The sequence below is a fragment of the Grammomys surdaster genome, unplaced genomic scaffold (genome assembly GCF_004785775.1).
Source record: "Grammomys surdaster isolate TR1022 unplaced genomic scaffold, NIH_TR_1.0 193, whole genome shotgun sequence".
Classification (NCBI taxonomy): Eukaryota; Metazoa; Chordata; class Mammalia; order Rodentia; family Muridae; genus Grammomys; species Grammomys surdaster.
In genome coordinates, this window is record NW_021604638.1 from 12869646 (window position 1) to 12895018 (window position 25373).

Below are 25373 nucleotides of genomic sequence, written 5' to 3' on the forward strand. Positions count from 1 at the left end.
GCCTCTGCCTCTGCCTCTGCCTCTGCCTCTGCCTCTGCCTCTGCCTCCTAAGTGGTGGGATTACAGGCATGCAGGATCGTACCTGGTTTCAGCATTTTATTTTGAGATGATTTTACATACTTAAAGAGAATTTACAAAAGAAGATACAAATGTACATGCACACACACACACACATATATACATATACACACCACCTGATAGAGAGTTCCCTACCCTGTATTCAAGTTTCCCTCAAATTAACCTCTTCAAAAGCATGATATTTTTTCCAAGAGTAAAAAATGACAATTCTCCTCTGCATTTGATAGGAAAGAGCTCAGACCCTGGATCTCTTCCACCTATGGCCTCCTTTTCCTTGCCAGGTTCTCACACGGCAGTGAACTGTCTCCTGAGTCTCCCCAATAGCATTTCTTCCTTCTAGCCCATCTCTATTTCTCTCCTTTCACCCCTCTCTCCCTCTCCTTCCATTGTCTCTCCTTTATCTCCTCAGCCAAACCAATCACTCTGGGACCTGCCTTTCCCAAGGACTTGCCTGTTATTTTTTTCCCAAAGTCTATAGGGCCTCACCTGACTCTCTCCCTTGCCCCCAGATTTCAGCACAGAGGCAAACAGGAAGTTCATTTTCAGAAGCTGGTAGTTTCAGTAGCAGCCCAGCTGGCCTCTGACTGTGCACAGAAGCTCTGGTCCCCACGCACTTTTCCTGGCTCTCCAGTCTTCCAAACTCAGAAATACATAGCGGGAACACCAGTCATAGTCACTCTTCTGCTGTTATAACAGACCTCAGCTGTCTAGGGAAAAAGGGACACTGGTACCAGGGAGTGACTGGCAAGTTCACTGCAAACATCTGTGTCTTCCACTCCTCTTCCAGAGGGACACATTAAAATTTATATTTAAAGTATCTAGGAACCAAAAGGTCAACACTATTCTTTCTAATAGGGGATTGTCTTGAGCTGGCCCCCTTCTGAGATGTGTGCCCTGAAGCCCCCTGGGTAGCTGTGGTCAAGTGTAGGATCATATTCACAGTGCTTCTGAAGAGGGAGAAAATAGCCTGTTGTTCTGAGCTTAAGGAAAAACACTTAACCCCTTTATTAAATGAAAGGGCTCCTTCTGCTTGCCTTGTGATCTTGCTAAAATTCTGGTCTATAGAGACTTGCAGACAATGAATGAGCAGGAAGCCCAGCAGGAAGGCACAGACTGTTAGGAGGGACAAATTAGGGGGTTGACCCTCCTAGAGAATTCAAGATGGAGATATAAACGTCACTGTGAAAGTGAAGGGTGTTGAACCTAGGAAGAGGCTTCTGGAGCCTTCAGCCAGTGGGATACACTCAGTTCATGTGGTCCTCCCAACAAGCAGAACTATTATATTTGATCAACTTTTGTTTGTTGTATTCTATTTTGTTGGTGGTTTAAAACCCCCCTTGCTCTTGGCAGTGACAAATAAGCAAATTTGATGTCTTTCACTTGAGCATACATAAACACATAACCAGGATGTAACTATCTCTCTACTTATAACTATGTTCTCTCAGTTTGGGGTGATCTCTTTAGGCCAGTAGTTCTCAACACCTGGGTCATGACCCCGTTGGAGGGGTTGCATATCAAATATCCTCCATATCTGATATTTACGTTACGATTCACAACAGTAGTCAAATCATAGTTATGAAGTAGCAATGAAAAAAATGTTATGGTTGGAGGTCACCACAGCATGAGGAACTGTATTAAAGGGCCACACAGCATTAGAAAGGTTGAGAACCACTGGTTTAGGTAACTGTCCTTGGCTTTGGGTATTCCTTCACACAGTGACCCCCACATTCACACATCATCTGAGAGATGGGCTTACAGGGAGGCAGCCACAGAGAGAGTCAGCCATATTCTGTCCCTGCAGTGGCTACTGCCTGCGCCCACTCACAGGCTACCTCACCCTAGCTTACCCTTGACCACATCCTCTTTTGGCTTCAGTTTCCTCAGAGGAATGAGGACAACCACAGAGTCTATATCATTTCATTTTGGGATTAAATTATTTTTACATGAACACATTTCCCCTCCCAAGTACTTAGAGTAAAATGTGTGCTTCAAAAAATTTTTTTTATCGGATTGTGCCTTCTAATCACATGCTTGAGAGCCCTGGTCAAGTGACCCTTGCCTACTTTATCTTTAGCCCTTTGTGCCCTCTTAGCCTCAGTACCACGATTGGTTTTTCTGTCTGTCCTCTCAGAACAAGACTGACTGCTGAGCCGCACCCCTGACTTGGCCAGCATCTGGAGCAGTGTCTTCCCTGGTGGTGCCTTTTGAGAAGCTGCTATATTTCTTGTCCCCTCCATTCTGCTCTGGTGGAAGACTCGTCTATTCCTCTCAGGATGTCCCTGTGTCCACTGAAGCTAGGGTTGCCTGCGTGGTACCTGGAGTCTCATTCCTGCACATGAGGGCTGTCTGCTTAGAGGAAAGAAACTAGAGTACATTGTGAAAGAAGCTAAAATTAGAACCTCTGTTTTACCTTTGAAGAACCAGAGGCTCAGAGAGGTTGAACAAACTGCCCCAGTCCCACAGCTAAAGCGCTTGTTTCCACAAGCAAGTCAAGGAAATGTTGAACAATGAAAAAATTCTTGTCTGGCTGGGGAGATGACTCAGTGTCTCCTTGCAATCACAAAGATGTGAGTTCGGTTCCCAGAACCCCTACACACAGAAAGCTAGGGATGATGGTGTGTGTTTGTATTTTCAGCAGAGACAGGCAGACCCCCTAGGGCTTGCTGGCTAGCTTCAGGCCAATAAGAAACCTGTCCCCAAAGTAAAGTGGACGTTATCATTGAGGAAAGCCACTGGAGGGTGTCATCTGAATGCTACACACATGTGCTCACACAGGTTCATACATGCACACACACATGTACCACACACATGTGGGCCTGCGTATTCACATGAACACATATGATGAACAGGCACACATACACACACACATACACAGAGAGAGAAAGAGAGAAAGAGAGAGAGAGAGAAAGAGAGAGAGAGAGAGAGAGAGAGAGAGAGAGAGAGAGAGAGAGAGATGCTTCTAGCATAGCATATGGGTCAGAAACCCATTTCTATAAAAGGTCAGAGGGCATATTTCTTATGAAGCAGGTGATTGCTGGATTTGACTTGTAGTCTCTCTTCTGTCAACCTCTAGGTTACCAAAAACCAACAAAAACTGTAAGATTGGGAGAGAGTCATTGATGAAATCATTGCATGATTAATATAAAGTTATTGAATCAAAACAGAAATGATGTGTCTACATGTCTTTGAGAATATAAGGAAGGGGTAACTGGGAGCCACAGAAGGTTTTTATGCAAAGTCTCACCTTAAGGGGGTGTCCAAAGATGAGGAGTCACAACAAAAACATAGAGCACAGGAAGAAAGAAGTGGTCAAGGTAACACCTTAACTTGTTCAAATACCCATGGTTAAATGGACTGTAAGTCTTCTCAAGTAGTAAAATCAGGCTTTCAGGTCAAGGGGGAGGCCAGAAATCAGCTAAGATCTTAAGCTGACTAAATCACAGGGGCAAGGAGACAGTCTCACCCTGAAGAACCCAGAGAAAGCATATGTCTTATAATAAGATATGTAAGATTTCTAACTAATAATCCCACTGTCCCCAGCCATAGAAAATAATAGCCTCCAGCATTTCGTTGTAGCCAGATCTCGTCTCCAGACCCCTGGAGTCATGCCTAGCTGGACTGCCCTCCCTCTCATGTTTGCCGTCATAATAAACCTTCCCTTTCCCACACTGCCAAACAGAGACTCCCATTACCTTCTTCACTGATGGCCATGGCTCCAGCCCTTTTCTTCTTCCCCTCCCCAGCCTGATCCCCCACTAACTTTGTAAAACTTGCAAGTTAAATTTTTCAAAGTCTGTTTCTGACAAAGCAGTGGGAATTAGATTTGGCGAAGCCCTTCATAAAAAATTGAAGACATGCTATATTAACATACATTGATTTATTCATAGTGTTTCATTACAAGTAAGTGAGGATCCTGTAATACCAGGAAAGGTTAGGAGAGCAGGGGAGCGTGGTATATTATATTGACAGCTCTGTAGAAATCGAGTGGCTTTTGGATTGAATTTGGAACATGGGAAGGAGCTGGCTAGTAAATAAGGCATGAGCTTTTGCTCCCTGTGTCTGTGTATCAGTGGACTTGCCACCAGGCCAGGCAGGTCACTAAGACTGATTTTTGAAAAAAATACAGAGGCATATCCTCTCCACTGGTGCACTGGGGGTCCCTGGCCCCAGGCATACCCTGAACATCTCCCTCTTCTGTTGCTAGGAAACGGGAGTCCAGCTGTACATTTTCTGCCACTTGCCCTCTCCTCTGTTGTCAACTTGGACTTCTCTCTCTGTGAGCCTTTCCCGACCTCAGGCCCTTGTGCTGCCTATTGTCTCTGCCTGGAACACACCAGGCTTTTCCTTCTATTCTGACTCCATTCCACGCTTCAGGTTTGCGTCTTTTTCTCTCCGAAATCCCCTTCCTGAGCATCAAACCTTGGTTCAGCATTGCTCAGACACAGCCTCGAAGCAAACGATCTGATGCTGAGCAAATGATTGAGAAACATAAGAAACAGCAGTTTAAGGAAAAAGAAAAAGACACAGGATGAGAAACAGAAAGTAAGGTAGCCAGTGAATATGAATATATATTGTGTATTGTATCTAGTAAATAAATATTATATGTAGTAAATAAATTTTTTAAAATTAATGATTAGTCAATTTATAGTAAATCAACTTTTTATTTTACTATATTATTTTATTATTTTGTTTAATTTGTGTGTGTGTGTGTGTGTGTGTGTGTGTGTGTGTGTGTGCATTCAAGCACATGCTTGGATATGTGCCATGACAAGCACATGAAGGTCAGAAAACAATGTAAATAAGCTAAATCCCCAGGTTATCGAAGTACCTAGTGAATTAATGCAGTCACTTGGAGTACCCCAACCAGAAAAGCATGGAGAGATGGGGCCTACAGTGTTTGCCTCTGAGTTTGGGTTGGAAAGACAGTCCTATCAGAACACCATAAAGTTGCTAGCCTCCTGTGGATGGGGGTGTGTGTTTAGACTCTGCTTATAAAGTCCAAGTTGTCAGCACATGGTTCCTCTTGTAGCCTCACTCTGATCCTTGCCAAGTCAAGCCTCCCTCATTAAGCACATGCAGCATTGCTATGTCACTACTGCCTTACAAAAGAGAGGGAAATCACTCTGTCTCCAACATGTTTGCCACCTATGCCAGGGATAAGAAAATGTTCACTTTCTCCATAAAGAATCTGGGCCTCCCCTTTGGCCTGGTTTGGCTGTTCCAGAAGCATGGAATTTATTTATTTATTTATTTATTTATTTATTTATTTATTTATTTATTTAATCTAAATGAGGTGTGTGTGTGTGTGTGTGTGTGTGTGTGTGTGTGTGTACAGATGCCATGCTGCACATACAAAGCTCAGCAGACAACTGTTAAAGGGTTGGTTCTCTTTTCTGACCTAGCTGAAGAAGGGTCTCTTGTATCTGCTGCTGAACTGCACACTCCTAGCTAATTGGTGGGTGAGGCTCCTGTTTATGCTTCTGCGCTTACTGTGGGAACACTGGACTAAAGATGCACACTGCCACATACAATTTTAATGTGGCTTCTAGACATCAAACCCGGTTTGCATGGCTAGTAATTTTGCCTACTAAGCCATCTAGCTAGCCCTTAATAGTAATTTTTTTAATGTAACAAAGTAGATTTTTAAAAATTAAAAAACACTATGTATCAGCACCTGCAGTTGCCTTCTTGAGACTTGCACAAGATCAAGCCAATGAACCTTCTGATTAGGGTGTTAGGGATTATTGATGGCTTCTAGAGAGGGAAACCTAGTTTTCTTTAAAGATATGGCCTCTGAAAGGTCAGATGTACTTCAGTGGACTGCCCCATACCTATGAGTATATGGTCATCGAGAACTTGACTCAGTAGGCTTTTGGAAAGGAAAAAAAAGGTGGAGCTGGAGAGGTTGCTCAGTGGCTAAGAGTGCTTGCTGCTCTTATAGAGGACCTGGGTTCAATTCCTAGCACCCACACCAAGCAAATTACAGTCTTCTAGGGGATCTTCTAGGGGATCCAAAGGCCTATTCTAGACTCCGTGGGTACCAGTCATGCATATGGAACCCATGCATATAAAATAAAAATAAAGTAATAAATCTTTTTCACAAAGTTCGGAGGAGGTGAAGAGGTGAGGCAGGAGGCAGGAGGAGTTAGTGGGAAGAGCAGAGATCACATGTGATCATAATACTCTACATACAATTAATACAAATATTATGTTAAAAGAGTCCTGTGCAGGCTAATGTAAGAGCAATGCAATCCAGGCTCCTGACACTCACACTATCATCCACGGAAGAAAGCTTATAGTACAGTTACCATTAGTTACATTGACAGCAGGACAAATGCAGAAATTGAGGGAGGGGACCTCAAGACTTAAATACCCTGGCATTTCCATGACATCTATCTTGTGTCCAGCAGACACAGACGTTGCAGAATATAGAAGAATCAGATTGTTGTCGACTCATGTACTGAGTGTCTTGGAACATGGTCTTCACATTAACATCTGTCTGCAGTGGATTGGAAAACACAGCATTGAGACCCCATCACAGACAGTTCAGAAAGTACCGATTTAATGCAAGCTATTACCAGCTGAGCAGCTCATCAAAATAACTATCCTGATTCTTCCAACAAGATGTGACCAAATACTACTGATGTGTAGGATAGAATACATGGTCTACATTCTTTTGCACATCTGTAGTATACATGTATGCATACATGCATGTCATTCAGGGTATGTGGGTGTATGTGCATATGGAGATCTGAGGTTGGTCCTTTTTGATGATTCTCCCACCTTATTCATTAAGGTAGATTCTCTGCATCCAACCTAAAACTTGACATATAGTCAGTATCACTCCTAGAATTCAAGGGTACCACTATGCCTGTGTGGCATTTACATGGATTCTGGTGGACGGGAGTGGTCTGAACTCCAAACCTTTTGCTTTCCACCTGCCATTTACATGGATTCAACTGAACCCTAGCTGCTTTACTTGTGAGCATTCCCTAGCCTATGGTCTGCATTTCTAACACAGGAGCTACTGTACTTTGGAAAAGGCTAGTCCAATTGATTAATGTTCAATACCAGATATATACAAGATCTCTAAGATTTAAAATGAGTTATAGAATGTGAACTACCTCATTAATGTTTTGGTGTTGATAGAGACTAAAATGATAGTATGGTGGGATGTATACAGTACAATGGGATACAGTAATAAGATAAATTTGCTTTGTTGTTACTACAGTATATTTCTACTAAGTTTTCTTCTTTGACAATTTGATACATGCATATAGTATTTTCTGGGTAATCTCTCACTCTGTCATCTTCCTACATTCTTTCTAGCCCCTACTTCCCTACTGATCTCTTTCCAGATTTCATATCTTTTATTTTGTGTCCCTATGTTTAAGTTGAGCCATCTTAAGTGTGATCCTGGGTTTGGACCACTCATCTGAGCTTGGTAGCTTCTCCACTAGATACTATGCCTCCCCCTCATACAGGAATTCAGCAATGAGTGGCAAGGCCTTGTGAGCTCCTCCCTAGTCCGTAGCTGGCTGTTGGCTAGGGCATTCTTTTGTAGGTTCAGTGTAAGTAACAACAACAGATATGAATTCATGATTGCCATGACATTGTCATGCTTAAAAGGATATATTTCGCAGCCTTTCTGTCTATCTTTGGGCTTGTAAATTCTTTCCATGCCACCTTAGTAAGGATCTTTGTAATCACCTCCTTAGGACATGGTATGAATGTCTTGTTTGGAGCTAAGCCTATAACTATCGTTTATTCTCAGCATCCTGTCCAGCCACAAGTTCTAAATGAACTGCTCCTCACTGTAAAGATAGGCTTCTCTAATTAGGGCTAGGATTATCCTTTGTAGATATAAGCATAGATGTGTAGAAGGCAGCTTGATGTTATGTCAGTTTAACTAAGCAACAGTGTAGTTGTTTTTCCCATTGGGGCACTTCCTCAGTTACAAATGTTTGACTGGGCATATAATACCAGGGACGAGTTCTTTCTCATGGAATGAGCCTCAAGTCTAAGAGTAGTCAGTTGCTCATATTGTATGTATACCATTATTGTACCAGTGGGCACATCTTACCTGACAGGTTGGTAGTGTAATCCATAGAGATCACAGCCAGGTAAACCATTAATGTCTTTCCTTCCTGCAGCAGCCTGTATCACTGTTGGACATAACACTGAAAAGTCCCCATCAGGGAGGAAGCGTCTAGCTCAATTCCAGTTTGATTTCTTTATACTTCACATTTGTGGTGTCTTCAGAAACAGTCTCCCTAACCAAGAGCCACAGAGGTATCCCATGCCTGGCACTGGAAATTTTGTTTAGTGACCCACTGCTCCTAGGACTGACATTCTCTAGCTGTGAGAGGCATCTGCTATCAAATTCTTTTATGTTGTGTAAACTGGATCAGGAGATAACAAAGATAGCAAGTTTCTATTCTTAGGTGGCTTTTCATAGCCTCTTCTTTCTTGTTAACCCTTCCCTATTCTCCCATCTCCCCATCTTCCATCCCTCATCCTGATTAAAGCTTCCCACCACCAGCATCCTCCCAATCCACCCACATTTTACCTATGTGTTACTGTCTCCTCTCCCTTGAGGTAACTCCCCTACAACTGCCCTCTTTGTGAACTCTGGAGGTGGGTGGAGTACAGACAACTTAAGATATCATGCTCCGATTGTCTTTGACATGGTTGTTCATGGACTTGTTGGTAGAAAACTCAGGGCTGTGGTTGTGTGTAGTGTGGATGGTGCTAAGTAGCTCTGTCACATGCTGGCTTAGCTTGTCTTTCTTCTCCATCTGCCCCGCTGCCCCTCTCCAGTGAGTTCCCTTGGTTACTGAGTGGGGCACTTATGCGCTTCTATATCATTTTGTCACACAGATTAACTACAAGGCTGTTGGCTCCCTGGATCCAAGTGCTGACCTATCCAGCCAGAGGGGGAAAGTGTTCAAACTCCGGAATGAAACCCATCATCTCTTTGTGGGTCTGTACCCTGGGACTACCTACTCTTTCACCATCAAGGCCAGCACAGCCAAGGGCTTCGGACCTCCAGTCACCACTCGGATTGCCACCAAGATTTCAGGTATCTCTTTTAGAAAAGGAAAAGAGGGGTATGCTCTTTGCACTCCTTCTCTTGCAACCTTGGTAATTTCCAGGAATAAAAAGAAACAAACCCAACTGTCATTGATGGAAATAGAACAATTTAGACAATAAGGTCACTATTGGATTGTGGAAAGTCCAATTGATAAACTTCCTGAAGTTCATCAAATAACATGCCCTTGGCTGTTAGGAAGATGAGGGGGGGCAAGAATGAACAAATAAGAGAGAGAAAGAGAGGAGGATGGATGGAGGGATGGAAGGGGAGAAGGAGACAGAGACAAAGAGACAGAGACAGAGAGAGAGGCACACAGAGAGACACAGAGACAGACAGACAGACAGACAGACACAGACAGAGACAGAAGAGAGCTATAAAAGTTGGTTTGTAAATTTATTTTCCAAATAGATACTTTCTAGTATAAGATATCCACAATACTGGCTCTCATGAAATATCTAATGAAGGGTTGAAGGAACGAATGGCCAAGCTGCAGTAGCCTAAGATTGCAAACTGTTCTACCAGTAGGGTGCACCACTCTGCCTGACAGCAATAAGCAGAACCACTGCAGAATGCTTATTTACAGCTTCCCTATTTTGGAATATCTATGCAATCCAGTCTGCATGCATTTGTATTTTGCATGCGGTTTTGCAGAAGCCATGATTTTCCGTAGTTTAATGTTTCCACTTATCCTTCTCCCCTAAGTATTTCCCACACTGCTGCATTGCTTTCATTATAACGTTCTGTCAACTGGATGGACGTAATTTAATTAAACAGTCCCTTGTGGTTGAATATATTTGGTATTTCTACATTTTTATAAAATAGCACTCCAATAAACATGTTACAAAATAAACTTTAAATCGTTGATTGGGATTATAACTTTAGGATTAAATTCAGAAATTGAAAAAAGAATTAAAAAAGATGTGGGTTTTAATAGCTCATAATACAAATGGCTAAATTACCCTTTCAAAGGATTAGATTTAGTCACACTCCTGTGGGGGGGGGGAAGGGTCTTGAGGAAAAATAAATGGAGCTAATTCATCTTTCCTTTAATTTGCATCTAAATGTGTATAACAGGGCTGACTCTTTTCATGTCTTTATAAAGTACTTACATGTTCCACATACTCCTTTTATTCTGGGTGGGAGGGGTACTTTCTGGGAATGGGCGTGCCTGATCCCTCTTCAGACTATTGACTAGGAGAGAAGTAGATGGGAAGCCAAGGCCACCCTTACGGAGGGGCTCAGATACCATGATGTTCTTACTACAACTCACTGCCTCTGTTCTGCTGGAATAGGATCAAAGGGATGGGATGAGATGGGACAGGAAGTGTCAAGGGGCATGTGGGATGTATGCCTCATCACCTCCAATTTCTGTCTTTCCCAGCTCCATCAATGCCTGAATATGATGCAGATACCCCACTCAACGAAACAGATACAACCATCACGGTGATGCTCAAACCTGCCCAGTCCCGGGGAGCCCCTGTCAGGTGAGGAACCATGATCTGTGGTTTTCCCCTCTGTACCTTAATATATCTCCAGGTGAATCACATGCCTGGCAACATGCCTGGCTTCAATAAGCCAGAAGCCAGATCTACTACAAGGAAGATGGTCAGCAACTCCAAGCCCAATTTGAAGGGAGGTGCTGAGCCAGGATCTTCCTTACAGTGAACATCAATTCAAAGTGAACATCCTGATAGGGACCTGAAGTGGCCAGGGTGAGAAATTTCTGGGACATAATTAAGGAAAATGTAGTTTGTGGGTGGAAAAAAAATCAAGACACAGTGCTTTTGTAAAATTACCTGACTCACTGCCCTAATAGATGGACAGACAGACAGGCAGGCATGCAGACAAGCAAATGACAGGCAGACAGGCAGACAGGCAGGCAGGCAGGCAGACAGGCAGACAGGCAGACAGGCAGACAGGCAGGCAGGCAGGCAGGCAGGGAGGCAGACAGGCAGACAGGCAGACAGGCAGACAGGCAGACAGGCAGACAGGCAGACAGGCAGACAGGCAGACAGGCAGACAGGCAGACAGGCAGACAGGCAGACAGACAGACTCTGTATTCTCCAAAGAATCTAATCACAAATTTCAAATAGGATGAGCCCTTGGGACTCTTTTCATTCAGAGCTATGAGGTGCTAGAGTCCCACAGGGGCCATGCCTACAGCATCCCACTGCTTCTTATAATGAAAGTTTGTTGGGGCTCAAATGGGCACCTAGGCACCCAAAACAGAATCTTATCAGCTAGGTTGATCAGGTCAAGTTCATAGCTGTTGGGATGGATTGACGTTCATTTTAAACAAGATTCTCTTTGTACAAGCAACAGTGTTGACTGCTGCATTTGCTCAAAACTCCAGGTCTCAGGCCCTCAGTCCATCCAAATAAGGCTGATTTGAGAGCCATGGGGTTGTACTAGGGATTGGATTTTTAGTGGCATCACCTTGTTTGCCCCGGGGGGTGGAGGGGCTGGGAGACAAGCCCAGAAGGAGGCTTTTGAGCTAAACAGTCCTGATCTTCATTTTCATCCCTCATTCAACTCTACCCAGCAAGTATGTGATGTGGCCAACAGAATGAAGCAACAGAAATGCAGAAGTTTTTGCCTAGTCTGAAGACTGGGGGATGACCCAGGGAATATGGCCCACCATGTGTTGGGATGATGCTTATGGGTCTTTCACTACAGCTTGTCAAAACTGTCTTTCCTCTAATAATTGAAAGCAGACGCTGACATTTCAGACCGAGGTACCCACTCCCTGCTTTCCCTCTAGCTTCTCAGACACAGCATACTCGTTTGGTTTTTCATATAAATCATGAGACAGAATCTTCATTTTCAGACCAGGAATCTCAGGCATAGAAACGAGGGTATTGCAGGAGCCACACCATACTGCTGCATGTCCATCATCTATACAGCACTCTCTTTGTTCATCAAAGCTCCTCCCAGTCTTAAGATTTAGAAACTGAGACAAACAGAAGCTGATGAGTTGATGTATACTATCTAACAAATAGGCCAGGCAAGACCGAAGCCTAGTTCCGACCCTTATCCCTACGTTTATTTTACTGAACCAAGCCACCTTACTAGGAGGATGGTATGCATGGCATAGTTTGCTGACATTTCCATCTTGAGAAATGGAAGGAAATGTCACCGCTCAAAGGGGAAATGGTTGGTGTCTAGACATCTCTGGCTGCTTTCCTCCTCGAGGCTCTGGTTCACTGAGAGTGGGAGGATGCCCTGTCTCTGGGATTATTTTCAGACCAGTGCCTGGGCATTTGCCAAGAAGGGGAGGAGACTAAGAAACGACATAAGGGAGGCCTTTCAGGACAACTGTACTGAGAGCAGAAACACTACTGTACACTTCAGTTACCCTTTTCTACCTGGGGACGAGTCCTGGGCATAGGATATGCATCTTAGAGGCAGCTGGCCACAACAGGTATTTATTGAGCACTTGCTATGTAGCGAGTGAACTAACCGATTCAAGTATAGCAAGAAGCAAGAACAGCTCACTCTGTCTTCTTGAGGCTTGTCCTTGTGCAAGTCTGCCATAGAACAGGTCAGAGACATGAGACGATAAGCACCTAAGTAAACAAACAAAGCCATGAGCAAATCAATGAATGTAGTGAGCCGAGTGTAGTGAGAGGAACCGTGGGCATGATGGAGGAATGCGCTACATGAGGGAAAACAGGAAGTGAGCTACTCACTTGAGGGAAAACAGGAAGTGAGCTACTCCGTAAGCTGGAAACTGGGAGCTGGTAAGAAAAGCAACTGGATGCTCTACAAGCTGGGACCATCCCCATCCCTCCAGCTTGCTTCAGGCATTTGGCCAAAGATCCCTTGAATCATACTTTAAAGCTGTTGAGAGAAGCATCCAAATATCTGCTAACATAGTACAGTAGATGTGGCAGACAATAATTTAAAACACGTTTCACATAACTAGAAAAATGTCAAAGTTCCCAACATGCGGAAATGACAGGTTTCAGAAGCCCAATTACCCTAACTCAATCATGATATACAGTGTGTTCAGGTATTTAATTATCATTTGTACCCTATGAATAAGTACAATATTATATGTCAGTTGGAAAATAGCCATGGGTAAGAGAAAAATTTTGCCTGGCAAGATGGTTCAGCAGGTAAAGGTGCTTGCCACCAAACCCAACAATATGAATTCAGTTTCTGGGAATCCACATGGTAGATGAAAAGACCTGGTGCCTAGCAATTTATGTGTCCCTATCTCCCCCAACAATCAAAAATATAAATGCGGTACAAATATATAAAAAGACTTCACAATTGATAATATTTTTCATTTCTGTTACATGGCCTGACTCTTAGGTTTTCTGGTGAGTAAATTAGTTAAGAAATACCATCTCTATTTCAGAGAGGGGGTGGGGTGGAGAAAATAAAGTCTGAGATGTTAAATTTTGGGTCCAAGGTCCTGGTACACAAAGCCAGTATTTTATTCATTTCTCCCAGTGGTAACAAAACTCCTGACAAAAACGATTTATGGAAGGAAGAATTGGTTTTGGCTCACAGTTTAAAGGTAGGACAGTCATGACGACCTGAGACCCTGGCAGCTGGCCACATTGTATCCACAGTCAGGCTGGCCACATTGTATCCACAGTCAGGCTGGCCACATTGTATCCACAGTCAGGCTGGCCACATTGTATCCACAGTCAGGAAGCGGAGAGTGATGAGAGCTCTGGTGCCCATTTTACTTTCTCCTATTAGTTCAGCCCTGTGGAATGGTGCTGCCCACATTTAGGATAGGGCTTTACATGTCAATTAACACAGTCTAAAACTTCCTTACAGAGATATGCCATTCAGTCATTCTAGATCCTGATCCATTGATAACTCGTGTCCTTATCAGCTAGGTAGTTGAACATAGATCTGAGTCTAGGCTCATTGCTGCCCCAATAATTCTGGCTTGCAGTACCACTCTGTCAGGGGAAACTAGAAAGAATTTTAGGGGGTGCTGTAGAGTGAGGCTTTTTGCCAGCTGGGGCTGATATTGGGGGTAAAGGCTGTGTCCTATAAGTCTGGACAGTGTAGCCCCAGACCATAACCTGTCCCTCTATGTGTTTACCTATTAAATTCTTACAGATTCATCCATAAGTCTTGGCCTCCAGGCCCCTAGGCAGTCTTTTCTTCCTCCAACCCACACTGCTTAACTGCTGATGGGGCCAAATTCCAGCCTCCCACTCCTTGGAAGCCTCCCAGGTTTGACTCCTTTGAGTAGGGCTGAGAATTCAGAGAGAGAAGGGGGAGGTTACTGAGGAGCTGACTGCATGAGGTTCCTGCACCCTCCAGCCAAACCAACTCGGCAGCTTGGCCTATTTTTCTAATACTCCACAATGGAGATTTATTGCTTTTGTATTGCTCTCCTCGGGCCTTCAAAGATTTATTGGTTTTTAAGTGACAGAATCCCAGAATTGCTTAAAAGATCAATCAAATGGTGACTGGAATCTAATATTCAGCTCTGACTCGAACACACTGAACTTTCTTCCCCCACGCCCCACCTGTCACGCTGATGTATCTGTGGTAACCTTCATAAGAAAGTAACTTGGCCATGAATTAATCACCCATAATGCAGTCCCTGCAGTAAGACGGGGGGCTCTGCGAAAAAAATCTGTGGGAGACACTCCTCTAGCTACAGCAGACCTTCTTTCAAGAATCCTTTCTTGTTCTCTTCTCTCTCATCCAGTTAGTCTCCTGCATTGTCCCTTGATTTTCAGCTCAGCCCTGGTTGGCAATATTGCTTTGCCAGCCCCATTCTCCTGGCCAGCTAGGGTCCTTGCTTATATGTCTGTCATGAACATCTCTGTCTCAGGTCTGTCCCTACCACCAAACTGCTGGAGTGGTCCTTGGGAAGTGCAAATTGGATCAAGTTAGCTTCCCTGCTTAAAATTCTTAAATGGGTCACTGGTTTTCTATTGCATTAAGTTCAAGCTTCTTAGCATGAAATTCGAGGCCTGTCAGCATCTGCCCTTAACCTTATTTCTCATTTCATTTAAATTCACTCTGCCCCTTTACCAGATTTTACTCAACAGTGACCTACGTGATTCCTTCCTGGTTCATCCCTGAGTTTTTAACTGTGTTATGAATGCATTATGCATTTGTAAGCGTTCTTTGTTTTGAGAGTTTTTTTGTTTGTCATTTTATTGTTTTAGATTCCCTTGTCTTGGCCCTAAGACACTTGCAGTCTTCGTGCCACTGGGCCTCCTTAACTTGGAATAATGTCTAGCCAATAGTAGATGCCAACAAACAAGTAAAAACACAAAAGGGAAGCAAACAAACAAACAGAAATCCCAACATGTAGTTAATAAATCGTGTGATTATTTAATTCAGCATATCAGTCATGCCAACCTTGTCAATTCCAGATGCTAAGGCCATGCATTTTGTTAGCGTCCTTCTATTTCAAAACACAATAGTTATCAGATGGATCTTTCTCTGACAATAAAGATGCCCTTCTTTGTGAGCTATCTGGTCAGATAGCCGCCTACCACACGTGACTGTCAAGCACTTGATACATTCCTGCCATAATGGAGAAACTGGCTTATTTTATGGTGGTCACTTTTGATCAGTGTGATATTTCAACACTGGCACAGCACATGCTGATCAAAGCCAACCTCCTTCTATCTACCCTTGGCATGCAAGCTCTATTTACCACCATTCTGCATGGCTTGGGGGTCTCTCTAGAGAGAGAACATTCAGTCCGTGCCTTTTTGTATCTGATGAACTTCATTTGGCATAATTTCTCCAGTTCCATTCATTTTCTTTCAGATGACAGGATTTCATCTTTCTTTATGGCTGAGTAGCTCTCCATTGGGTAGATACACTGCACTTTCTTTATCCACTCATAGGCTGGTGGGCATCTAGACTGATCTTGTATCATTTCTATTGGCAATATGTGCTGATGTAGGATAGCTCGGTGGTAGACTGGGGCTGTCTGTTAGCTCCATTTCAAATTAAACTCATTTTCTTATAAGTTTCTTTTACTTCATATCCATGCCAGCATTATTTTTCATTCGATTTTGATAACAGCCATTCTAAATAGAGTGAGATGATGCCTCCCTGTAGTTTGGATTTGCATTTCCCAGGTGGCTAATGATAGTAAGCATTCTAAAGGCATTTATTGGCTATCCGTTAGTCTTCTTCTGGGGATATTGCAGCTAGATAAGAGCAAACAAGTATAAAAAAAGACAAAAGGGGGCTATGGCGATATGTGTGTGGCTAAGGATTCTCACGAGAGTTAAGTGCACAGGCATCCAGCATGAGCCTTCTTGGCATGGAATCTGGAGGGCTTCCTGGAGGGAGTGCTGCCTAATTGAGGTCTATGGAATGAATAGTGTTTAATGGAAGAGAGAGGATTGTGACTGAAAGGACTCAATGCACCCAAGAGTCCATACAGAGAAGGCACATGCAGTGTTCTAAGAGCCCTAAGTAGTAGTCAGTGAGCAGGGCAAGAGGTGAGGCAGGAAGACAAGGGCAGACAGGGACCAGAGCAAGAAGGTCTTTGCTCTGGGTTTGAACTTTGTCTTGTAGGAGGGATATTCAGCAGATGCCCACGTTTTGTCCTCTGTGTGAGTGGCTTTTGTTGATCCCACTACATAGATATGCCATTACCTTCCCAGCATCTAGGTCAGCTGCCACATCCCAGACTGTCTTGCCTCCATCCTGAGTGAAGAATGCACTATCTCTTCCTGTGGTGCCCTCTGCCTTCACCCCTCTTCTGTCAGGACTTGTGTCTGGAGTCTGTGTCAGTGACTGTGGCTCCCTGGGGACAGGAGCTAGGTCAGAACACAACTTAAGACCAATATGTTCTCCCCGTCACTTCTGCCTCCCAATTGGACACAGTAGGACAGGGGAGGCTTTTAGGATCCAATTCAGCTTTACCCAGCAGTTTCATTGGGTATATTTAGACCAAGTACTTGATTCTATGATCCTTGAGTTATCTAATGATAAGTGAGAATGTATGTTTATATGAATTATATGTATATCACATATATATGTACACATATGTATACACATATCACATGCACATATACATATATAATACATATGTATGTATGTGTATACACACACACATACACACACATACACACACACACACATATATATATGTGATATATACATATGTGTATATATATACATATATATCTATATATCTATATATCTATATATCTATATATCTATATATCTATATATTAATTGCACTAAGCTTTGAAGGTCACATAAAAGAGTTTAGGGCAACTGGCAGTTTCCATTCAGACTGTTGAAGAAACCTGTCCCCAGCTATAGGTGGTCATAGGCAGGTTTATCTTCTGAGCCTGTTGCAAGCTGATATCCCTAATCTGTATGTGTTCTGACCCTCATGTGAGGTTGATAGCAATGTAGTGCTCTGGCAGCCCAGTAAACTCAAGAACAGGATGGAGCCTGGTAGGTGTTACAGAAGCATCCTGGGTACTACTCATGGGCCATCTACAAAGTAAGTTAGTACCTGTTATTATGGTGTCTGTAGGCATGGATCAATTCCAGCCTGTAGAATTGGATATATAACACTGAACACTGAAAGTCAGTGTACCTTGCCAATGGCTTCCAAAGGTCACAGCAAGTTTTATTTACTCCCTGATGAGAATCTCCGGGTCTCGTGTGATTGACAAGCACATCTAGTTAGGGCCACGCATTTTGAAATGCATGGTGATTAGTTGCAGTGCAAATTGGAGACCCAGCCAACTTTTAAAGAATGAAGAAACTTTACTGGGAAAAAAGAGAAAACTATTGCCAAATTTCCTCCAGGATTCCTTTAATAACAGCAAAGCCCTGAGTGGGAGCACACGGAACAATCAAAGAAGGGTTTTGCCGGTCCGTGGAGCTGCAGCGAGCAAAATTGGAATCATTACCAGTTGATTCTCAGACACCAGCATATGATTGTGTCCAATTAGGAAGAAGAAATGAAAATTTGGAGGATTTATTAGCATGGGGCAGCCTGAGGAGACTGTGAGTCCCAGTTCACATGGTGGTAGATGAGAGACAGCAATTACAATCATTCTCTAAGCTGTATTTGTTTTGTTCAGTTCCCCCTGTTCTCCAGGCCACCTTTGCTAGGGACTAAATATGAGGAGTTCTGTGTGCCCTGCTTTTCAGGGAGCATTTGGTAGAGATGAGAGGTATTTCATGTAACCTGTAAGACGATTTATCTCTGTAAGTAAGTAACACTGCTTGTATCTGTGCCCAAAAGCATGCTGGGAATGTATCACGCCAGATTAGGGAACAGGAGGAGCCAGATACAAGAAGCAGCAATGAAAATAAGGAATAAGAGGATGCATGCTGTTGCATTTTTCTTCCCACAGTCTGAGCATGGCACTAAAGGGACAGACCATTTTAATTAGAGAAACATGGAACCACCAAAGGAGACAGGGGTCAGTCCTGTATTGAACCAAAGAACAACAGGCAGACAGATAATTCAGTCTTGTTACAGAAGCAAAAAAGCAGAAAGGCAAAGTGTATGAAACTGTGGATGTGCTGATTGGCTTCACTATGGTAATTTCTGTATGTCTCTCCTTATCTTACTATCTCTATGTATCTATCACCCATCTATAGCATCGTGTGTAACTTGGATGCACGTAACAAAGTTTATCTGTTTAAGGAAAGAAAGATTTTACAGCAAAACACCAGGGAAGAAAGGTAACACTTGATTAATATGGATGCCTTGCATTCATTTGGGCTCAGCCTAGCTACACTACTGCATTCCCATCATAAACCAGCCCTGCCCACCTCTACCCACACCCCACACCCCAGTAATACAGCTCACCAAGAACTGGCTCTGGTGTTGGGATTTTGGATTATATTACTCAGGCTCAAACCAAGGAGGAAAAAAAAAAACAGGTGTTTAGAGAATATTTTAAATGGAGCAGTCGATGGAACACAGAGAGTGTTCATGTTCTATTTTGGACTGTCTGCCATCTGGAGAGATAGAGACTGGGGCTGTTGCAGCCAGGATGGAGAGGAGAGAGTGGTTGCCATGTTCACCTCCTACCACAGGGGCTATTTAAGCTCTAAACGTCTGTGGTGCGGGAGAGGCGTCTGAGCAGAGGTTTGCATTTGGAAACTTCAGCACCTCTGTGATGTATGAAAATCCAACAAAGAGGATGACCACACTCAAGGGCAGTGCAGAGGTGGGTAGCAGGAGCAAGTTCTGTGATGCTCTACCAAGCATATCTCAGAGGAGAGAGAAGCTCAGGCTTGTGAAGAAGTAGAAAGAAACCCAGGTCAGTATGACTGTATTGTAACTTTCGTTAGGAAACAAGAACGTTAAAGAAACAGTGATTACAAGAAAAAGAAAAAAAAACAGAAGAAATGGCCAACATTTTTACTTTAACCTCTAATAGAAAATAAGAAAGAGGGCTGGAGGGATGATTTAGTGGTAAATTACAAACTGTTCATGAAAAGAACTAGAGTTAGATTACCAGCACCCATAGCAGACAGAACACAACTGAGTATAACTCCAAATCCAGAGGGATCAGACACCTCTGCCATCCATGGGCACCTGCACTCATATGTATATAGCCACACACAGACGTGCACATAATGTTTTAAAAATGAAAAGGAAATTTAAAAGATACATAAGTCGACCAAGGACAATAGAAATAGGAAGACAGTGCTCTTAACCAAAGTACCAGAACCTGAAACATTTTGTCAAGGCTTGCTTAAAAATAACATGAAGGAAAGGGCTCAGCCATCAACAACTTGTGCTGCTCTTACAGAGAATCAGGGCTCTGTTCACAGCACCCACATTCAGCAGCTCACAACTGCTTGGACCTCCAGCTCCCACAGATTCAGCACCCTCTTTTGGCCCCCACAAACACCCACATGAAACTGTATAACCACACAGAGACACATAGGCATACATACAACAAAATATAAGAAAGTAATTTTTAAAAATATAAAGGCAGACATGCATGTAGAAGAGATGCTGAGGCCTGGCAGATCTCACTGTTATCAAAGAATCTGTAGAAAAGGCAGAGACATGATTTTTAAAAAGGCAAAAAGCAGCAGGAAATCATGGTCCAGGGATAAGATGCTAGAAAGTAGGCCTTAATAACAAAACTTCCTGTGGGATAACTGCACAAAGATGCTGGATCTGGATCTCTGGTAATGGATTCAAGGTGAAGATCTTACAGTCATATATATATATATATATATATATATATATATATATACATCTCGGGGAACAATAGAACATGGACAGGTGAGAGGGTTGTATTAAATGTAGATGTAGTTTTATGATGTTTACCCTCCCACATGGGGGTAACAACTCATGAAACCACTGTCAGAGCAGCAACAACACCAAGATGCCTTCCCCACATTCCCAGCTCTCCCCAACTTTTATTTTCTGCTGGCTTCTACTTCTCAGACTGCTCTTGGCCTTACAACAGTTTGTATCTCTGCAGTCGCTCAGATTCTGAGCAACTGATAACTGACAGCTCGAAGTCTCTCTGTCTGCAGCTGCCCAAAGGTTAGACTTTGAAGTCTACTTCCACCTAGTACATTTCCACATCCTGAGCTATTAGTGTTATTTCTCAGATAGCATATGCAGTTGTGCAACCCTAGTATCCAAAGAGGCTTGTTCTTCTGGGGGAGAAAAAAAGCACATTCTGCACAAAGTCTGTTCCAGCTGCCTATAGCTAGAGCTGGCCAGAGAGCTGACTCCTCTAAGCAGAGGTAAGAGAGATCATCCTGGAGACTCTGGATTTTTGGTAGGGAAAGGATAGCAAAAAGATTACAGTCTATATAGCTAGGAAGAAGAAATTTGTGCTTACCTCCCCCTTCCCTTTTCTGACCTAGCTAGAGCTGCTTAGGTTTTGCTGTTTGGCTACTGTGTTTCCACTTAGGTGTCAACTTGGGAAGACATTGTTTTTAAAGCTTGCAAACCTATAAGAAAGGTAGCCATTTTGAGAATAGGAAGTAACAGTCCAAATAAGAGAAGAAAAAGGGTTCGAGATCATGGCTTTAGACCTGGATTGTATAATACAGTAGCCACAGTATGTGGATATTAAAATGAAATTAAATATGTGAAAGAAAACATTAGCTCATTAGTTTCATTCGCGACATTTATAGGGTCCATTGTCCATGGTTGGTATTGGATATCATATCTAACATTTCCATCATAGTAGAAAACCTCACCTTGTGCTGTGCTGGATAAGAAGAGGCCATGGTTTCAAATCATACTGATGCAGGTTTTTGAGGATACAGATAAAGTCCAGAGAGCCTTCCATGAGAGATGAACAGGATAATGGGTAGAGCATTGAGCTTGGCATAAGACATTAAGTTCCTGAAAAATAATGAGCCCTGTACTTGGGTCACTTGCTGCTGAGACCCTGACCTACTGAACTGGAACTTCAGAATACTACTGTGTCTCCTTCCTGGGGTATAACACCTTCCTAGGAATAATGCATAGGTTTTAAACCTGTTCTCAAATGGTTCTCAACACCAAGCAGTTCTCAACTCGTAGGTTGTTACTCCTTTTGGAGGTGTCTCAATAACTCTTTCCCAGGGGTCACATATCAGGTAGCCTGCATATTAGATATTCACAACACATAACAGTAGCAAAATTACATTTATGAAGTAGCAACAAAGTAATTTTATCAATGGGGGAAAACTGTATTAAAGGATCACAACATTAGGAAGGTTGAGAACCACTGGTTTAGGATATGGTTAATTCCCATATGGTTCAAACTTCTGTAAAACATAGTTACCTAGAGAGCTAGTCCACTTGCAGACTCTCGATTATGTCTAGGGATGAAAAGATGGGGCCCAAGAAACTGCCTTTAAAATACAATCCCAGGTGATGCTGATCCTCTGGTCTGCCCTTGAGTACTAGTGATTTAGCCAATAGGTGGCCAAGATGGAGAAAGGAGCCTATACAGATAATCAGGTAGGCTCTCTATGGTGCTGATATTTGCTTGTGGCTATGCTGTGAGAAGCAGCTGTTTTATATTCTATTGGGATACCACCCTGGCTGGTTTTGCAGATTTCAGAACCCCATGTCTCTATGGCAGTATATTTCAGCATTCGGATAATAGCGTTAGCTCATAAGAGCTGATCTAGAATCTGCCAGTGTATTCCTCTATTCCTGTCTACCCGGGGGCTAAAAACACACCCCTATTTTCTGATGATGATGACAATGACTGGTGTCTGAAATAATTCACGTTGTGTTGGTGCATGCTGATGGTGAATCTTAATATATTGCCTCTATGCAGATGTTGGGGCGTAGGTAGAAGATGGATGTGTGGTGAAGCTGAACAGCAGACCCCAAACAAATCTGTATTCTTTTGTAGAAGAAGGCTGGAGCAGCCTGGGAGAAACAAATCCATTTTCCAACTTTCACTCCATAAAGAAGTTCTATATTTTCTTAGATCAGACAAAATATGTCGAGTGCGGCGGTATGGACGCGTCACTCAGCTGGGTTGGAATCTGTATGCATTGTCCCCCTGGGCCAGTTTTGATTATGTTCCTTTACCTTTCATTGCAGTCAGCAAATCTGAATTTGCTATTGTGGGGAGAGTAGGAAGATGAGGGGGGAAAAAGAAGGTTTTTAACCTTCAGAAAGTTCAGAGGTTCAGTCTGAATAAGCACAAAAACTTTCAGCGTGCCTCTGAATTCCTTGAATTGGCAAAACTGTTCAGACTCCCAAGAGAACTACTGTGCAGGCAGGATTCAGGCCTTGCTTTGTGGCCAGAAGGGAGAGCTGAAATTATGAGTAACAGAGTCATGGAAAGTGGGAAAAGGAATAGATGTTGGAGGGGGTGGGGTACCAGTCCAGGATAAGTGTTACTCTATTGTTACGTTTTTCCATTTCAAGTCATCTGCTTCCCACTGTTCATAGGTAACAACTCCTCTGCCAGGACACCCTGTTCCTGCTGAATTGAATTGATTTCCCAAGGATAATTGTCTAAAATAGTTTCCAGTGGTGACATATTTGTAAAGTCATGGAAGGAGTGGATAGATTGGGATACAGATGTGTACTCATGGGCCAGATGTTCAAAGACAATGAATGCATGATCTGTGACAAGCACACATGCCCCAAACCACTAGAGTTCTCTTTGGCCTCCACAGCATACAAGTGGCTCCATTAAAATTGGCTCTGTCTCCCTGTCAGGGACCTGTGGAGCTGTGAGTGTTAGAGGAAACAATCACTTCCATTCAGGTTTGGAGCAATGCGTTTCCCAGGCTTAATTATACCACAGGTATATAAATTACAGAAACATGTTAATGCTCCCATGATTAAAATTATAGAGTGCCTAATTGAAAAAGCATAAACTGAATTGAAGAATTCCTAATTATAGTTTGCTTTGAGGTGTTAATTTCCTCCATAATGAATGCATAATTTCTTGGAACCTAAAAGGGCGGCCTCTACATTGGCATCTAGGCTTCAGGAGGATGGAGAAGGGCTGTCTGTCATTGTTTATAGTGCAGGAAGTTCACTTGGGGAGCTAGGTTGAGGTCCAGACTCCAGGGGGAACCTTGTTAAACAGCTTTAGAAGGATATTATGAGAGTAGTGACCTTATTCCAAGGCTGTACCTGGGAAGACCAAAGCAGGTGAGAAACCTTAGGTTGAGAAATGTTTCTCTATCCCCGAAGTCTTCATCTTGCTCCCTGTTGGTGTGGGTTAAAGTTTGTGTCTATATATTTTGATCTAGATTTCTCAGTATCACATGGGGATCCATTAAAAATCAAGTGTTTGAGGGTCCAGGGAGATGCTTCACTTGGTAAGGTACTTGTAGCACAAGGACCTGAGTTCAAATCCCAGCACCCACATAAAAAGAGAGATGTGATGACATACTCTGGAAACACCAGTAATGTATAGGCAGAGATGGAAGGATACACAGGCTTTCTGACAATCCAGTTCAATCCAATCCAACCCAATCCAACCCAATGCAACCCAATCCAATCCAATCCAACCCAATCCAATCCAATCCAATCCAATCCAACCCAATCCAACCCAACCCAACCCAAGCCAAGCCAAGCCAATCCAACCCAATCCAACCCAACCCAACCCAAGCCAAGCCAATCCAACCCAATCCAACCCAACCCAATCCAACCCTACCCAAGCCAAGCCAATCCAACCCAATCCAACCCAACCCAATCCAATCCAATCTAATCCAATCCAAGAGCTCCCAGTTCCATGAGAGAGTATGACAGAAAAGAAAGAAAGAAAGAAAGAAAGAAAGAAAGAAAGAAAGAAAGAAAGAAAGAAGAAAGAGGGAGGGAGGGAGGGAGGGAGGGAGGGAAGAAGGAAGGAAGGAAGGAAGGAAGGAAGGAAGGAAGGAAGGAAGGAAGGAAGGAAGGAAGGAAAAGACAGAAAGGGAAACATCCAGGGTTGACTCTGGCCTCTTTCAGGCATGTGCACACAAGACACATATACATATTCACCTGTACACACACACACACACACACACACACACTCCGCAAGTGTTCAAGCCCTACCCAAAACCAGCTGGATCAAAAATTCTGAAAGTGAACCTGGAATTTAACAAGACTTCCAAAATATTTTATAATGCACACCAAAGTTTGAGATCCAGATTTTAGGAGTGAGTCACAGACACCCAACCACACCTGGCTGAGTCCTGTTGTGTACCTGCTCGAGGTAGGAGCTATGGTTGGTAATGTCCCAGACATCCTTTTATTTTATCTGAATAACCTTGTAGCAATGTAGAAAAAGAAGCCATCTACCTTGTCTCTTTAGGCACTGCCCATTAGACACTGAAGGGTTTCTAGGACCACACAGGTTTCAATGTGCTATGTAGTTTCAGTGTGATATAGTTTCTCCATGCTGTCATGAAATTTACATCACTGTCTTTACTGATTAGTTGGGGAATATGCCATAGGTTAGAAGAAAAAAATTTGTAAACATTGAACCTGACTATGCATAGGGAAGTCTCTTAAATACGCGTTACCTTTGCTCTCAGAGGCTTCAAGTGTGGTGATGCATTCTGTCTGAGCAGAATTGTGAAGATGAAGTACAAGTGTCACACCTCAAAAAGAAGCTTCAGGTTTGGGGCTAAAAACAAAGTCCTTGTACACAGTGAGCCAAACAGCAGCAAAACATCCCTTTAGACATGTTAATTCTTCTTGCTCTATCAGGATTGTTTTCCTCTCTCTCTCTCTCTCTCTCTCTCTCTCTCTCTCTCTCTCTCTCTCTCTCTCTCTCTCTCT

General features: G+C 43.1%; 1 protein-coding gene across 1 annotated transcript in view; it reads left to right on the forward strand.

Annotated features, from left to right (window-relative positions):
• LOC114623086 (receptor-type tyrosine-protein phosphatase T-like) overlaps nucleotides 1-25373 on the forward strand; it is a gene marked incomplete at its 3' end in the record, with an annotated part of 676953 nt that overhangs the window by 613505 nt on the left and 38075 nt on the right. The window contains exons 10-11 of the mRNA XM_028769777.1: nucleotides 8959-9160; nucleotides 10554-10656. Of these exons, the coding sequence (XP_028625610.1) occupies nucleotides 8959-9160; nucleotides 10554-10656 (305 nt within the window). The remainder of the gene's footprint in view (nucleotides 1-8958; nucleotides 9161-10553; nucleotides 10657-25373) is intronic.